Below are 17659 nucleotides of genomic sequence, written 5' to 3'. Positions count from 1 at the left end.
TGTTCTTATTCTTTTGTAAATAATCTTATGTCCATCGTTGTTCACTTTATAATAGCAATTATAAGATGCAAAGACTGGTAAATGGTCACTTATATCATTGATTAACAGTCCACTTTTTATATTTCCTTCTATTATATTTGTAAATATATTATCTAATAGAGTTGCACAATGAGATGTTATTCTGGTCGGTCTTGTTATCAGTGGAAATAAACCCATGCTGTACATGGAATCAATAAATTCTTCTGTACTCTTATTATGATTTGGATTCAATAAGTCAATATTAAAGTCCCCACAAATAAACATTCTTTTCTGATTTATATTTGTAAATAAGTCCTCCATATTATCCTTAAATATCTCAATCTTAGATCCTGGTGTTCTATATATACAACTGACAATTAGGTTTTTCCTTTTTTCCATACTTATTTCCACTGATAAACATTCCATCACTCCATCAATAACAGTTGTCATTCTTCCCATTCTTTCGTACTTTAGGTTTTTATCAATGTAAAGTGCCACCCCACCTCCTTTCTTGTTGATCCTGTCTACATGAAGGAATTCATATCCATTTATTTTAAAGTCTTCTTCTTTTCCAGGAGTTATCCAGGTCTCCGATATGGCTATCACATTGAATGGCTGTTCAAACTGTGTTATGTAGTCTTTGATGGATTGAAAGTTTGCATATAAGCTTCGACTATTAAAGTGAACCATTGTTATACCCTGTTCTACCTTGAATTCCTTTTTAAGTTGCTCATTTTTATAATAATTGCATTCATTTGTCTTATTGTTAAAGAAATTACAATCAGGATCTATGTTGCTGTCATACATCAATGTCTTATTTTCAATATCTATATGAGTTGTTAGTTGAAAATTGTCAGACATCTGCGTTGGTTGTGCACTTGGACGGTCCCATCATATTTAGCACTGCTTAGCATTTTTCAGTTATATTTTTCTAGTTCCGTCATCTCTTTGATGACTAGAACCTTAGCCTGCTCTAGTGTTCCATTTAACTTAATGAATATTTTACAGTCTGACGTCCAAGTTTCTTAATATTCTTGCTTGTCTTGCAATGTCTGCATTTTTCTTGATTAGGTGTTCATTTAAATAAACATTTGTACCTTTTTAGCTTTCTTCCTTGCTTGAGCAGTTCTTTTTTCTGTTTTCTATTAACAAAACGAATGATAATGGCAGGTATTTGATTTTTGTTTTTCCTCGGAAGAGGATGGCATCCCTCAATATTTTTACTGTCCATTTCGATACCTTTGCTTTTAAAGAAGGCCATTACCTGCTCTTCCAAAGAGCGTAGCTCTTGCTCGGGTGGCTCCCCTCTCTCTGATGCTGCTACCCGTGCATATGTCTGATGCTTGGTTTCCAGTCCTGTCACTATCACATCATTTACTCTTGAATATTGTTCCAGATCTGACACCCGTCCTTCCAGCATAGCAATCTTCTTGTCCTTTTCCTCGCTCTGCCTTCTTAGTTCTTTAATATCATCCATTAAATTGAGTATCAGTTTTTGTTGTTTTGATATTGTTGTTATTTCTTCAGACATAAAGTTTAGGGATTTCTTTATGTCCTCCAGTTCCTCCTCATTAACGTTAACATTGCCCCTCTTAGGCGGCATCTTAACGGCGTTAAGGCCCGCTGGTTGCGAAGCACCCTTGAGGGTTGCCGAAGCCCGGCTTGTCCTGGCAATTACCTCACTGGCTGTTTGTTGGTACCAGGCGTGGCCTGGCAGCTAGCCTCGTTAGCTGGTGATGGAGCCTGGTGTGGCCTGGCTGCTAGCCTTGTTAGCTGGTGGTGGAGCCCTGCGTGGCCTGGCTGCTAGCCTCGTTAGCTGTGATGCAGAGTCCTTGAAGGTAACAGAAGCTGTGGTGCAGTAGAAGCCTATCTTACATTTCTTCTATCTTTCTTTCCTTCATTGTTTCTTTCTATCCAGAATCTGCAAGCGAGCATAGACAAAGCAGTGGGCTACCTAGCCATCACTGCCGGAGCAAACGTGAAACTTCTGTAGCACTGATTCATTAATGTTGAATTCTCTGGCAGCTGCTCTATTCCCATGTTGTTGCAGTATATTAATGACTAACCTTGTATTGTGGATGGATTATCTCAGTTCTCCTGACTGAAGTTTGGTCCGTTTACAGCATCCTGCCATGCGATTGCATTTGTCTCTAACCATGAGGAACTTTCACGTTAACTTTTATAAGTGGAAAAGTGTTAGTGTTCGTCCTCCAGCTTCACTGTTTATGTTATGCTAACATAGCTGTGTCGCTAGCGATCACGTAGCACATCATTATATACCAGCTAGCCCAACTTCAGTAACCCTACAAACGTCACTGCTGTTTAGTTTCCTGTCTTCATTTATGTTGGAAGTGATAGCAGAGCTGTACGTTTGAATTTTTTCAGAACATGCTGTATCATGCTTAGGTAACTAGCGAAACTAGCGAGCTTCCTGCTAACTTCTAACTCCGTTAAATGTAATAACTTTTGTTTTCATCGATACCTGGAAGTTAAACATCATAGTTACACCTGGTAAAGCAGCAATGCTGATCGTTTTATTAAAGATGAAAGAATTAAGACAGTTTTTAACTCTCAGTGATGCTGCAGTGTTCGTTTGACTTGAAGCATATGGAGTTTAGGACCCACATTACTCCCAGATTTAAGAGCATCTTAGTCCGACAAATACGACGGCCGCTTGCATGTTCTGCAAAAAAATGTGCTTTGTTGTGTATCTGACGGACAAACACCAAATCAGTTCCACATCACGGAAGTTGCACCATTTTACAAACCAATTCTGGTTCATCTGTTTCACTCAACAATCGGCCATGTGCGTATGAAAACAAAGGCACTGCGCATGCGCGTTTTACTCCCATTCTATTGCGATGTTTCATTTTCCTATCGTTGCCTAACATTATACCGGTATTACCGTGAACGGTATACCGTATTTTCACGACCATAAGACGCACTGTACTAAAAGGCGCAGTCTCAGTTATGTGTGCCATTACTGTATTTAACACACACATAAGGCGCACTGGATTATAGGGCGCATACAAGTACCGTATGCGTATTTAAAAATAAAGCGGGAGCAAACCTGAGTTCGGTACCTTACTCAAATTTCTATTACCGGTAATCGTCATCATCAACAACACACAAGCATACAAGTGTGCGTATTTAAAAATAAAGCAGGAGCAAAACAAAGTTTGGTACTCACATTTTTATCATTAATCAAACCCATCGAAGTCCTCATCCTCTGTGTCTGAATTGAACAGCTGCGCTAAATCTCCATCAAACATGCCAGGTTCACTTTCTTCACTGTCAGAGTCACTTTCCGTGCCGTGCGGCTCCTCGGAAATGATGCCGGCTTTTGCGAAAGCTCGAACAACAGTGCCAGCAGACATGTTAGCCCAAGCATCTACAATCCATTGGCAAATTGTGGCGTAACTCGCCCGTAGCTGCCTTCCACTCTTAGTGAAACTGTGGTCTCCACCGGTCATCCATCGCTCCCAGGCCGCTCGCAGCCTTACTTTGAACGGGCGGTTCACACCGATGTCCAGCGGTTGGAGTTCCTTTGTCAGGCCTCCCGGAATGACAGCAAGCTCACAGTTCATTTGTTTCACTTGTTTTTTCACATCGGCTGTGAGATGGGCACACAGAGTCACAGATCAACAGCGATGGTGATGCGTGGAAAAAACCACCTGGTCTCCTTACATACACCTCCCTCAGCCACTCTTTCATCATTTCCTCATCCATCCAGCCCTTTTCATTTGCCTTAATGATGATTCCTGCTGGAAACTTCTCTTTAGGCAAAGTCTTTCGCTTAAAAATCACCATAGGCGGCAGTTTCTGTCCATTAGCATGGCAGCCAAGCACAACAGTGAAAGAAGACTTTTCGTGCCCCGTTGTGCGTATCGCCACCGTGTTGGTCCCCTTCTTCTCCACAGTGTGAATCACCAGGATGTCAAAAGTGAGCGGGACCTGGTCCATGTTTGTAATGTGGCTGGGCTGGATGTTTTTGTCGCCGATGTGTTTGCTGCAGTAGGAGCGGAAGATGGCCAGCTTTTCCTTATAATCCGCTGGAAGTTGCTGCGCTACCGTAGTCCTGGTCCGGATGGAAAAATGGCACCGTTTCATAAAACGAAAGCACCAAGACGGACCTCCTTGGAAATGTTCAATGTTCATCTCTTCAGCTAGTGAAACTGCTTTTAGCCGAATGGTGACCGTCGAAACACTTCTCCCGCTCGTTCTTTGCTCGATGATCCACCGCTCGAGTCTTTCTTCCAACTCGGGCCACCTCGCCTTATGTCCACGGAAACTCAGCTGCGTTTTCTTGACCTGCCGGAGCTTGTTTTCTAGCTTCCTCCATTTGCGAACCATCGATTCGTTAATCTTAAATTCTCTCGCCGCTGCTCGATTTCCATGTTCCTCCGCATAGCTGATGGCCTTCAGTTTAAACTGTGCTTCGTAAGCGTGTCTCTTTGCCATTTTCAGGGTTGTTAAAAAAACGATGTTCCACATAATGCACATACCTGTTCTTTTATACAGGTATGTGCGATAAAGTCAACGCACGCACTTCACCCTTTAGCGTTCTCATGGCGTTCTCTACTACGTCCTCATTACAACACACAGGGCGCACTGCGCTATAGGGCGCGCCGTACTTTTTGAAGTAAATCTAAGACTTTTAAGTGCGCCTTATGGTTGTGAAAATACGGTAATATGGCTCAGCCCTAGCAGGAGGGCATGATCTAGAGTTTGAACAGTCATGAATTATTTTTAACAGCAGGTTGGATGTAATGTGTTAGAACTACCAGCAGGTGGGGATAAGAGACCTTTAAGGTGTTTGGTGCCACACTCCACCTTCAGGTTTAAAACTAGTGTTAATGGAGGGAGTTTGAAGGTTGAGTTTGTTCCACGACTGCATTTCACTCACTGCCTCTGTTTGTATCTCTGTCACTGCAGGACCAACATGGAGCGAGAAGTCAGCGCTCTCAGGAGGCCGACAAACCTCACAGAAGAAAGAGAGAGAAAACACACACCTGTGACGAGTGTGGGAAAAAGTTTACTGTGAAGGAGTCACTAAAACGTCATCAGGTCATCCACACTGGAGTTAAAGCGTTTAGCTGTGACTTGTGTGGAAAGTCTTTTACCTGGAAGAGTGCCCTAAAATCACACCAACTCATCCACAGTGGAGTTAAAGCGTACAGCTGTGATCAGTGTGGCAGAGCTTTTACTCACAGTAGGAGCTTACAGAATCATCTAGTTACCCACTCTGGAATTAAGGCATACAGCTGTGACGAGTGTGGAAAAACTTTCAGCCACATAGAGAGTCGAAATGCACACCTACGCATTCACACCAGACATTATGTGTACAGCTGTGAACAGTGTGGCAAACAGTTTATAACCAACAGGCAGTTACAACAACACATGTTTACCCACAATGTGGAGAGACCTTATAAATGTGACCTGTGTGAGAAGACTTTTAAAGCTCCACGTTACCTGAGACAACACCAACAGATCCACACCAGAAAGGGACTCTACAAGTGCAGTTACTGTGAGGTATGTATTTAGATTTTTATCTTGTCATTTTAGCCTGACTGTTTGGAACAACTCTGCTTGTAGAGGCTAAGCCTACGCTTGAAGCCACTGAGGTGGTCGTTAACGGGGGTGACGCGATGTCACTGGTATGCATGAATGTTCACAGTCCAATAAATCCAGCAGTATGTATCTTGTCCTTTTTGGTCTTTATTCCGTATCGACATAGCATAACAGCGCAACGGTCACAAACTGTTTGCCTTCTCAATGACACACCTGACGCCGATTACGTGCGTCTACCTTAAATACCTTTACATTACATAATCAAAACAGAAAAAGGTGACCTCTAGTGACCACATAAGGTATTAACCCAAGAATGGCGCCTACACCCCGGCCCCTAATTGAAATGGCTATCAGACATGGCAATTCTAATCACAAAGAAAATAAGGAGCCACTAATACAGTCTACTTTAGACCTATACATTCACATAAATAAACATAAGTAACACACTTTTAGATTACAGTCTCATGTAACAAGCAAAGTTTAGTTACAGGTCTTTCCAGAATATTAGTCTTTGTTTTTAAACGTGCAGATCGCACAAGTCCTTTTTTGTCACGAATGGCTTCCAGAACTCTTCCAAGTGGCCAGGAACCACGTGGTGCAGAAGAATCCATTATAATGACTATATCTCCAGGTTTTAGATTCTTCTTCTTTTGGTTCCATTTTTGTCTCTCCTGTAACAAAGGCAGGTATTCGCGTATCCATCGTTTCCAAAAAAGATCTGAGATGTACTGAGCCTGTTTCCATCTTCTCTTCAGATACATATCCTGAGGGTCAAATAGTCCGGGTGGTAAAGATGGTTTTCCTTTCATCAGGAGGATGTGATTTGGTGTAAGTGGCTCTAGGTCTTTTGGATCATCAGAAAGCTTTGTGATGGGTCTGTCATTTAAAATTGCTTCAATTTCACATAGAACCGTATTTAATCCATCGTCGTCCAACTGTTGTTGCTGAAGAACGGATCTCAGAATCTTTCTGATCATACGAATTATCCGTTCCCAAATTCCACCATGATGTGATGCTCCAGGCGGATTAAAACTCCATCTTATTCCAATGTGTCGCAAAGCATCCGCTATTTGGGTATGTTTCAGCGATTCAAGAGCCTCCCTTAACTCTCTGTCTGCTCCGACAAAGTTGGTTCCATTGTCCGATTGGATGTGAGTGACTTGACCTCTTCGACTCACGAAACGGCACAAAGCATTAATGCAGGCATCTGTGTTTAGAGAGCTAGCCACTTCCAAGTGCACTGCTCGGCTGGCTAAACAGGTGAAAATGACTCCATAGCGTTTAGCTGTACCTCGTCCTCTTTTCACTTCAATAGGTCCGAAGTAATCAACTCCGACATTGGTGAATGGTGGGTTATCTGGCAAAGTTCTTTCCTTGGGTAAATCTGCCATCTTTTGCTCCAAGGCTTTTCCATGATATTTCCTGCAAAAATTACATTCTGCGATAACCTTCCTTACAGCTGAGTTGGCCTTTGTGATCCAGTATCTTCTCCTTAGTGTGGATAAGGTGTGGTTACGACCGCTATGACCAAGCTGTTGATGAATGTGCTTTAGGATGAGATTTGCTACATGTTGATCTTTTGCAAGAACAAGGGGATGCTTCGTTTCTTCTGGTAAGGAGCCCTTTGTCAGTCGTCCCCCAACTCTTAAGAGGCCTTCATCGTCAAGATAAGGATCTAATCTATAAATTGAGCTGTGCCTGCTCACAGAACTTTCCCCACTTGACAACGTAGCAATCTCCTCTCCAAATCGTTGTTGCTGGCAAAATCTAATAATGGCAAGCTCAGCTTTCAGAAGATCCTTTGAAGATAGTCTGTACAGCTGCGGTTTCTTTACTTTCTCCTTTGTAGTACTTTTACAAATTGGGTTATCTGAGTAAGGTTGCGGTCCTTTTTTCTTATCCCTCATTGAACGAAGGATTGCCTTTAGTCTAAGGAACCAAGCAACAGCAACCTTGAGCCTTCTCCAGTCTGAGAAGTACACCATCAATTGACATGTAGCATCAAGCAAGTCTTTTACCTGAGTAACATTTACTGTGGCCTCACCTTTGACTTCAGGGTCCTCTGGTTCTAAGGAGCATTCCATTAAATTGGTTGGCCAATCACTTTCTGGCTTCTGCAGAAAGCTTGGTCCTTCGAACCAGCGGCTGCTATGAACAACGTTCCCAGCCTTGAGCCCTCTTGTAGCATCATCTGCTGGATTTTCCTTTGAGCTTACATATCTCCATTGTGATTGTTTAGTTGCAGTTGTAATGAATGAGACTCTGTTTGCCACAAAGGTAAGGAATTGTTTATCCTCATTCATTATATATTTGAGTACAGATGTACTATCTGTCCAAAATATAGATTGCTCGAGTTTCACTCTCAACTGAGCCCTTAACATGAGATCCACTCGGACAGCAACTACAGCAGCTGTTAGTTTCAGACGTGGAATAGTGACAGGTTTTAGAGGTGTTACTCTTGCCTTGCCCATCAAGAATGCGACGTGGATGGATTTCCTATTATCTTGCATGCGCAGATATGACACGGTTCCATATCCAGATTCACCAGCATCTGAAAAATGGTGTAGCTGTGCATGTGAGAGAGGTCCAAACTCTCTTGGTTGTATACACCTTTTAACCTTGAAATGGGAAAGCCTTTGCAAATCACTGAGCCAACCTTTCCACCTTTGCAACATGGTTTGGGGTATTGGTTCATCCCATCCCAGTTTCCTTTTGCAAAGCTCCTGCTGCATTCCTTTGGCAGGCAGCAGGACTGGTGCAAGAAATCCCAATGGATCGTAAATGGAACTTGATAACATTCCACGCCTAGTACAGGATTTTTGAGGGATATCCATTTTGAAGTTGAATGTATCAGTTTCCACACACCACTGCAAGCCCAGAGCTCTTTCTACCGGAAGTTTGTCTCTGTCAAGATTTAATTCTTTCAAGTCTTTAGCCCTTTGCTCCTCAGAGATACTTTGCAACAGGGTGCGATTGTTACTGACCCACTTGGTCAGTGTAAATCCTCCCCTTTGACAGAGTGCTGAAAGATCTTTGACCAAATCAACAGCATCTGAGGTGGAGGCCACACTCTTTAAACAGTCGTCCACATAGAAGTTCTCTTTCAGCGTTTCACATACCTTGTCTAGGAATTCAGTTTGATTGTCCTCAGCTGTTTTTCTCAAAGCGAAACTGGCGCAGCTCGGGGAAGATACTGCACCGAACAGATGAACAGTCATGCGAAACTCAATTATGTCCTTGCTCAGATCTCCATCTGGCCACCCTAAAAAACGCAGAAAGTCTCTGTCCTCTTTGGCAACTTTAACTTGATAAAACATTGCCTTTATGTCACCCATAAATGCGACTGGATCCTGTCGAAATCTAAGCAAAACCCCAAGCAATGTGCTTGTGAGATTAGGACCTTGTAAGAGCTGCTTGTTTAATGATGTCCCCTGGAATGATGCCCCACAGTCAAATACAATTCTTATAGATCGTTTTCTGGGATGGTAAACTGCGTGATGAGGGATGTACCACTTCTTTCCATTTTCGCAAGACAGATGCTGTGAAGGTATTTGCTCTGCATATCCATTACTTATCATCTCGTCCATAAAGTTTTTATATTCTTTATGCAACTGTTCATTGTTGAGAAGTTTTCGTTGTAGACTTTGCAATCTTTGTTTAACTATGGAAAAATTGTTTGGCATCTTTATGTTGTCCTTTTTAAAAGGTAACTTCAAACAGTAGTGTCCGTCTTCCATTGTTGCAGATTTTTCCATGATCTTCATGAACTTAAGGTCCTCCCTTGACAAACCCTTTTCCTCTGTAACCCTTTCATTAAAGTCATAGTTATATTGACTTTTCAACATCTCCTCCAGCTTACAAACAGATATCCTATTTACAACTGTTGGTGGGTGCTCGCTGTCCAAGTTGCCCTCTCCTGTACTCACTCTACACCTACGACTGCACAGCCACTAACAGCTCCAACATCATTGTGAAGTTTGCGGACGACACTACAGTGGTGGGTCTTATCACCAACGGTGATGAGACGGCTTACAGGGAGGAGGTCAGCGCCCTGACCCACTGGTGTCAAGACAACCATCTCACCCTCAACGTCGCAAAGACAAAGGAGTTGATAGTGGACTTCCGGAGGTGCAGAGAAGTACACACCCCCATCACCATCAACGGCGCTGCTGTGGAGAGAGTGAGCAGCTTCCGGTTCCTTGGCGTACACCTGGCTGAGGATCTTACGTGGTCAGTACACACAAACAAAACAGTGAAGGCGGCGCAGCAGCGCCTCTTCTTTCTCAGGAGACTGAAAAGATTCGGCATGAGCCCCCGCATCCTCAGGACCTTCTATCACTGTGCCATTGAGAGCATCCTCACTGGATGCATCACCACCTGGTATGGCAACAGCACCGCCTACAACTGCAAAGCTCTCCAGCGAGTAGTGCGGTGCTCTGAACGGATAATTGGAGGTGAGCTTCCCTCCCTCCAAGACATCTACAGGAAGTGCTGCCTGAGGAAAGCGGGGAGGATCATCAAGGACTCCAGTCACCCCAGCCATAAACTGTTCAGACTGCTTCCATCAGGAAGGAGGTTCTGCAGCATCCGGTCCCGTACCAGCAGACTGAGAGACAGCTTTTTCCATCAGGCCATCAGACTGCTGAACACGTCATAGACACCTCAGCTTCACTACTGGAACTTCAACATTATGCACTCAACACTGTATATAAATGCCACTTGTTCTGCACATATTCAACTCTGTATATTTTATTATTATTATTATTATTATTATTATAAATATATATATATATATATATATATATATATATATATATATATATATATATATATATATATATATATATATATATATATATATATATATATATATATATTTTTTTTTTTTTTTTTACTATTTAATTTGTAAAAATGTGTATACACACACACACACACACACACACACACACACACACACACACACACACACACACACACACACACACACACGTAGGAAAATATTTAGTATACACATCCAGAAATGCATACACTATTATATATTGTACATATATTTATTAGTTTCAGGTTGGCCATTCTTGTATTTTGCTCGTTTGTGTTGTTGTGTTTGCACATCTCTGTTGCTTGTGGGGCTCGCACACAAGAATTTCACTCGCATGTGCTGTGCCAGTGTGCCTGCACATGTGATGTGACAATAAAAGTGATTTGATTTGATTTGATTTGATTTTACCATCTTCCATGGGCCCATTTATGACCCAACCCAATGCTGTTCTTATAGCATATGGGCCATTCCCCTGGCTATGAATGACCTCCCATGGTTCCAATAACTTGGGAGCGTTGCATCCAATCAACAGGTCCACATTAGCCATTATGTGGGGAATTTGAACCTTTGACAGATATGGCCACCTGATCAGATCTTCTTCCTTTACGAAGTTATCCGTGGTGACAGGCATCCTTTCCTGTGTTAGGATTTCTGGAAGTTCATAGAAGGCATTGCTGCCTAAACCAGAAACTTCAAGACCAGTAAGTGAGTGGGCAGAGACTACCTTTTCTTGACCCATCGTTTGTAACAGGAATTGAGTTCTTTTGCCCACAAGATTTAGCTTTTGCATGAGGTGCTCTGAACAGAAGCTAGCTGAACTGCCAGGATCTAAAAAAGCATATGTCTGTATGACATGACTACCTTTAACAGACTTTATTTGAACTGGCAGAATGGAAAGCAAACCGCTTTCTCTTCCGGCCCCTGTATGACCACAAGTTTTTACATTCTTTGAAGAGGAGGGCTCTCCATAGCATTCAGGGATTACACCATTGTTATCAATATGGAGGACAGTGGGATGACCTTTACCACACGTTCTACATATCAAACGCTTAGCACAGTCCTTGCTTATGTGCCCAGCACCTAAGCAACCAAAACACAGCCCTTTCTCCTTTAGAAAAAGCATTTTGTCTCTGTGCTTCTTCCGCCGAAACTGTTGACACTCCTCCAGTGTGTGTTGTTGAGTACAGCAGACACAAGATGGCTTTACTGTAAAGTCATGGCTTGTTGTAGTAATCAGCCTTTCCGTGCTGTAGGTTTTATTCATGTTCATGGGTGTGGCTGTAGCAGCAAAGCTGTTCCCTTTAATTTGTTTGATTGGTTGTGACTTCAGTCTGTTGTCAACCTTTGAGACAGGGATTGTTGACGTTACATTCTGAATGTCCCCAAACAAAGGATCCGAAAGAATTTTCACCTGCCTTTCAATAAATGCAACCAAATCTTGAAACCGAGCTCTGTGTTTAGAGGTTTCCAATATATCATATGCAAACGCTCGCCATTTCTCTCTCATTTTATATGGCAACTTGCACAAAATGATTTTCATGTTCACTGGCATGTCCAGTTCCTGCATATGTTGCAATGTTTTCATGACATTACAACTCCCACATAAGAAAAGGGAATATGCTTGCAATGATTTCACATCTTCATTTTTAATTGCAGGCCAAGATAACGCCTTGTCAATATAAGCAGTTGCAATTTTATATTCATTTCCAAAGTGTTCTTTGAGCAGTTGCTTTGCTTGTATATAGCCTTGTCCTGCAGCCATATGTTGACAACTGCGTACCAGCTCTCTCGGCTGTCCTGTTGTAAACTGCTCCAAATAATACAAGCAGTCCCTCTTATTGGCCTTTTCTTCCACTCCTTGTTCAAACGCATTAATGAAAGAGATGTACTGAAGAGGATCACCATCGAATACAGGTATTTTCCTGGATGGTAATGACGATGCACGCTGATGCTGAACAAGGGTTGCAGTTATTTCATTTTGTCTTTGTAAAATGGTACAAATGTCCTCCAACCGTCCTTCTGCCGCTGTAGGAATTGACCTGGGCGATGGAGGATCCACATTGTGAAATTGTGTTGTGATGACCGTTTGAGCTTGTGGCTCACTTTCGATTTCCGTTCCTGGCAGGATCATTGCAGATATTTTGCTTTCAGTCTGTACTATTTGCACTGCAGGTTTATCTTCATTGACTGGTGTACTAGGCTTGACTGTGGCTGAAGCAGCTGTTTTCTTGATTTCCTTTTCATAATATGAATTCATAGCATTGGATGATATGTTAGATATACTTTGAACTTCAGCAGCTTGGAGAACAGCTAACTTTGCAGAAGAGGCAGAAAGCAACGCTTCAAGCTCAAGCTGTTCACGTTTCCTCCTTAGCTTTAGCTCTTGCTCCTCCAAAGCATGCTTCTCTTTTAGGACTGCCATACGAGCGAGTAATGCTGCTTTTTCTGCTTTTGCTTTGATTTTGGCAGAAGAAGTTGTGCTCACTTTACCACTAGATGAGCTTTTAGTGACTGAAGATTTACCAACAACATTTGAAACACTGTCCTCTGGCTTAACACCATCATCAACACCATGATCACCCTTTAAATGTAAATGTTCGCAACCTGACAACCATTCTTTCACTTCATAAGTGAACTCATCATAATGCATTGTTTTTGCTTTAAACCATGTTTCATGCTTTTCTTTTTCATCATCTGGTAACAAACACATCAATGAACCATGAATTGTTTTTGCTTCATTACACAAACCAACAAAATCACTGAATGATGCTTTAACCATAGAAGTTTCATTTTTTTCCATTGAGACCCTTATACTCTCTTTTAAATTATTAGCTTTATTTAATTTAGCTTTTCTATCACGTTGCAGTCTGTCTAGTCTCTCTGCAAGTGCCTTAGCAGTCAATTTCACCACTCGTTTTTCCTTTTCTGGATGTGTCCCAGCCTTGCTGGCGTTGCTACTTTGCACAGCTGATTCTGCAGCAGGCTCCGGGGGCCTGTCAGCAGCTTTATTTGTGTCCATAGTTCAAATGTTCCAAAACTCAAATATTTATCAAGTATTGAGGGTTTATGCGCACATGCGAAAGTTTGTTTATAAATCAGTTTTATTTGGGTTGACCACCAATGCATTGGAATTACGTCTTCTTAAATAAGTGTGCACACTTTTATAAATGGCCATTTATTAGTAGCGCTACTCATACCTTGCGTTGGGCGCCGTACCGATTCCGATGAAGAATTCTGAGTCCTCTCCAACATCCACGGAACAATCGCCAAGCATTCCACGTCGTCAGCTGACAGACCGCTAGTCCAGCTGTCCGCTCCTCGTGAAACCTCCACGGTAACCTTTCCAAACGGCATTCAGCTCTGCGATCGATCACTCAGACTTTAATTTTCCTGCTTGCGCCGAGTCTCCAAAACACCGCGGCGAAGTTGGCACAAACTTTTCCCCAAAGAAAAGGAGTTTGTGACTCTAATGTAGAGGCTAAGCCTACGCTTGAAGCCACTGAGGTGGTCGTTAACGGGGGTGACGCGATGTCACTGGTATGCATGAATGTTCACAGTCCAATAAATCCAGCAGTATGTATCTTGTCCTTTTTGGTCTTTATTCCGTATCGACATAGCATAACAGCGCAACGGTCACAAACTGTTTGCCTTCTCAATGACACACCTGACGCCGATTACGTGCGTCTACCTTAAATACCTTTACATTACATAATCAAAACAGAAAAAGGTGACCTCTAGTGACCACATAAGGTATTAACCCAAGAATGGCTCCTACACTGCTCATTAAACTGTGTTAGCATGTTAGCAATTCTACTGCATGGAAAAGCAGCTCTGAGTGATTATTCAGATTTTCATGTCAGTTATGATTTTAGTATTACTGTAGTATTATGGTGGTAGTATTGTAGTTATTGCAGCCCAGTAAACTGAGTGTGTTAACTGAAACAGCCAAATGTAATTGGACGTCTGCAGAGATGCTCTTTATTTCAGGCGACGTTCAGGATAAAAATGTTGAAGGACTGACTTACACTGTCTTTGTGCCTTTGTTTAGAAGCAGAGCGACACAGATGGATCCAGTTCTCAACCCTGTCATCACCGTGGTGGTGGGAAAGACTTTCGTTGTGACCTTTGTGGAAAAACTTTCAGTCGACAAGACACCCTAAAAAGACATCAACGTAAACACACTGGCGACAACCTGAAAAACTGCAAAGAATGTGGGAGAAGCTTCCCCACAATAGCTGACTTAAAGCGACATGAACTGATTCACATTGGGGTTAAAAAGCACCTCTGTGATCAGTGTGGGTCATCTTTCATCTCTGCATTGGAGCTTAAAACACACAAACGAGTCCACACAGGAGAGAAACCATACAAGTGCAGACACTGTGACAAAAGCTTCTCACATCCAGGTAGTCGTAACAATCATGAACATACACACATGGAAGGAAACTACAGCTGTGACCAGTGTGACAAGAGCTTCAGGAATCTCAGTTCATACTCCAAACACAAACGATCCCACGTTACTAATAAACTGTTTCACTGTTACCAATGTGCCAAAACATTCACCTCATTGTCTGCTCTGTGCAAACATCAGCGTGATCACACAGGGCTGAAATCGCTCCCATCACAGTGAATCTGAAGAGACAGAAAGATCCTCTACTGGTTTCAGTGTCAGACTTAAAACCCTTGAGATCAGGCTCCACAGAGTTCAGATGTAATCTCCTGTAAAGATCTGATGAAAATGTTCCACTAGCTGGATGGATGGATTTAATATTTCTTTTTCTGAAGGTTGCTCTCTTCCTGTTTCTGCCAGTGCTGACTGCACAGATGTAATATAGATCCATGTCACTGTTTGGAAGTATCAGAGAACTGCTGATGCTGTAAAGCTGCTGGTCAATCTGATGGGCTGTTGTGTTGCTGTTGGTGATGCTGGATGAAGGGCTGGTGGACCAGGTGAGCTCAGGTTGAGGGTAGATCCCGTCTTAGCTGCAGGTGATCCTTTGTCCTACTTGTTGGAGATTAACTTTACGGACTGGAGCTGGAAAAATATATATTTCTAAAGAAGTCAGAAAGAGATTTTGTTGTCACAATTTTCCTTTTCTGTTTATTTCATGTTAACATGATTTAATTTAACAAAAAACATGTAAACACGGTGAATGGCCTGCTGAGGATTGGGGCAAAGTCATATTCTCAGATGAAGCATCTTTCCGATTGTTTTGGGGCATCTGGGAAAAAGGCTTGAGCGGAGAAGAAAAGGTGAGCGCTACCATCAGTCCTGTGTCATGCCAACAGTAAAGCGAGTGGGCTCACTCATAATTTTGCCCCCAAACACAGCCATGAATAAAGAATGGTACCAAAACACCCTGCAACAGAGAGCTACAGATTAAAAATGCCCAAGGCGAAGCACTCAAAGGTCTGGCTGTACTTCACAGCATCTGATGAAGCACCTGGTGATGCATAGCGTTTTTGTAAAAGCTAGAAAAAGCACCGTATTTGATAGCTTGCTACAAGACCTCACACCGAGCACATCTACTGCAGATGTGGTGCCTGTTATTGGACCCGGAGTTAGCAATATCCCCCAAGAACCCGAAGAGTGGAGTCCTGGTCTCTAGCCCTGCCAGTGTAGCCCCGGTTCCAACCAAAGGAGGTATGTTGTATCAACAGAAAAGGCTAACTTGGTTATCATTTTGCAGAAAAAGACTGCTAAAAATAAAAACACAAGAGGTTTTTGTATAAAGTTTGTGTTTTCCATTCTTTAACCTCCGGTTCGAGCACCGGCACGGTTTCAAAATATCCAGTTTGACACCGGTATCGGATAAAACTTAAAGGATTCCCATCCCTATTTGTTACCATGTTTCCATTGTGTAGTGTAGTCGATAGGTTAGTTTTCTTTGTCAGAACAATGAGGCCACTGCAACTGTATGACATATATACCTGTATACACTTGACTTATACTGACATGTATACACTATACATACACTGGAGTGGTTACATAATGGAATCACTGTGATAAGCATCTAACCTACATGTTTAAAATCACAAGACCCGCATATTTAGGTCAAATATTATCTACAATTATATTAATGAAGTTTTTGCAACCTGGGATTGTTTTTTTCTCGCCTCAGCTGCCAGAAGGCAAGAAAAACTGTATTTTCTTCCTGTTGATATAATTCTGTGTATTAAACTCTGTTCCAAGAATTTTAATCTTTTCCAGAGGATCTTTTTGAGTGCCTTGATTTTGCTGAATCTAAAACAGCTCGATCTCCACATCGTTGGCGGAATAAGTGCAACCTGTGGGAGGTACCTATTGAAATAGGGTGGAGCCGTAGGCACATTCAGTTAACAAGGGTTCCATGTTAAATCAAAATAGAATCAAACACGTAACAGTAGCACCTAAAACAATTTAAAAACTTGATTTTATTAAGTCCTGGATCCGTTGACACAGCGCTCTGTTTTCTTTTGTTTATAGTTTGTCCTTTTGGCATTAGATCCTAGGTTCCTTAGCTGTAGTTACTGGTCATTGTTTAGTAGGTCTCCTTTGTGTCATCTTCCCCTGTATTAAAGTTCACCATGTTGTTGATTGTGTCTAATCTGTCATGTTTCTGGTCTGCCTGGTTAATGTCAAGTTCGTGTCATGCCTGCATCTTTTCATGTTTTCCTGCTGGTTTGCAAACCAGCTCCTTCGTCCAGTGTCTGCTTTTGGGTCTGCTCTAACAAACACACCGGTGCTCCCCGCCGTGAAATACGGTTAAAACTGTATGATTGTAAGCAGTGTTGGTCAAGTTACTTGAAAAAAGTAATCAGTAACTAATTACTGATTACTTCCCCCAAAAAGTAATCCCGTTACTTTACTGATTACTTATATTCAAAAGCTATTAATTATTTAGTTACTTTTAAAAAACACAATTTACAATCTGAAGAGGTGATAAAGCGATAGATCTTTCAGCCTAAATCTACTTTTTCTACATAATCCATCATACAAAATGTAATGAAATGGAAACGTTTATTTTTTAAACTTGTTTTATTAGTTTTAATCTTTTAACTTTATGCATCAAGCAAAAATTTAATTATATGCAACATTCTCTGACTGGAAGAAATTAGTTTAACATTTAAACCTATTTTCTGCACATTCCAGCACATAAAATAAAATATTTTTTTGTGTTTACACTCACTCTTTCAAATAGATGCAAGTAAAACGAAAGCAGAAAATAAATAAAGTCAAAGACTCAGCGGTCCTGTTGCTCTATTTTCACCTGT

At 41.8% G+C, this 17659-nt stretch overlaps 1 protein-coding gene across 1 annotated transcript in view; it reads left to right on the top strand.

Moving 5' to 3' along the window:
• LOC146662847 (uncharacterized) overlaps window positions 1-16965 on the top strand; it is a 20583-nt gene extending 3618 nt beyond the window's left edge. Inside the window, exons 3-4 of the mRNA XM_085417920.1 lie at window positions 4898-5550; window positions 14457-16965. Coding sequence (XP_085274046.1) covers window positions 4898-5550; window positions 14457-15035 — 1232 coding nt within the window. The 3' untranslated portion in view covers window positions 15036-16965. The remainder of the gene's footprint in view (window positions 1-4897; window positions 5551-14456) is intronic.
• The last annotated feature ends 694 nt before the right edge of the window (window positions 16966-17659 follow it).

Source organism: Rhamphochromis longiceps, linkage group LG9 (genome assembly GCF_057381845.1).
Source record: "Rhamphochromis longiceps isolate RC_006_pf linkage group LG9, R_longiceps_female_GT1.1, whole genome shotgun sequence".
Lineage (NCBI taxonomy): Eukaryota > Metazoa > Chordata > Actinopteri > Cichliformes > Cichlidae > Rhamphochromis > Rhamphochromis longiceps.
This window is presented reverse-complemented; position numbering and strand designations above follow the sequence as displayed.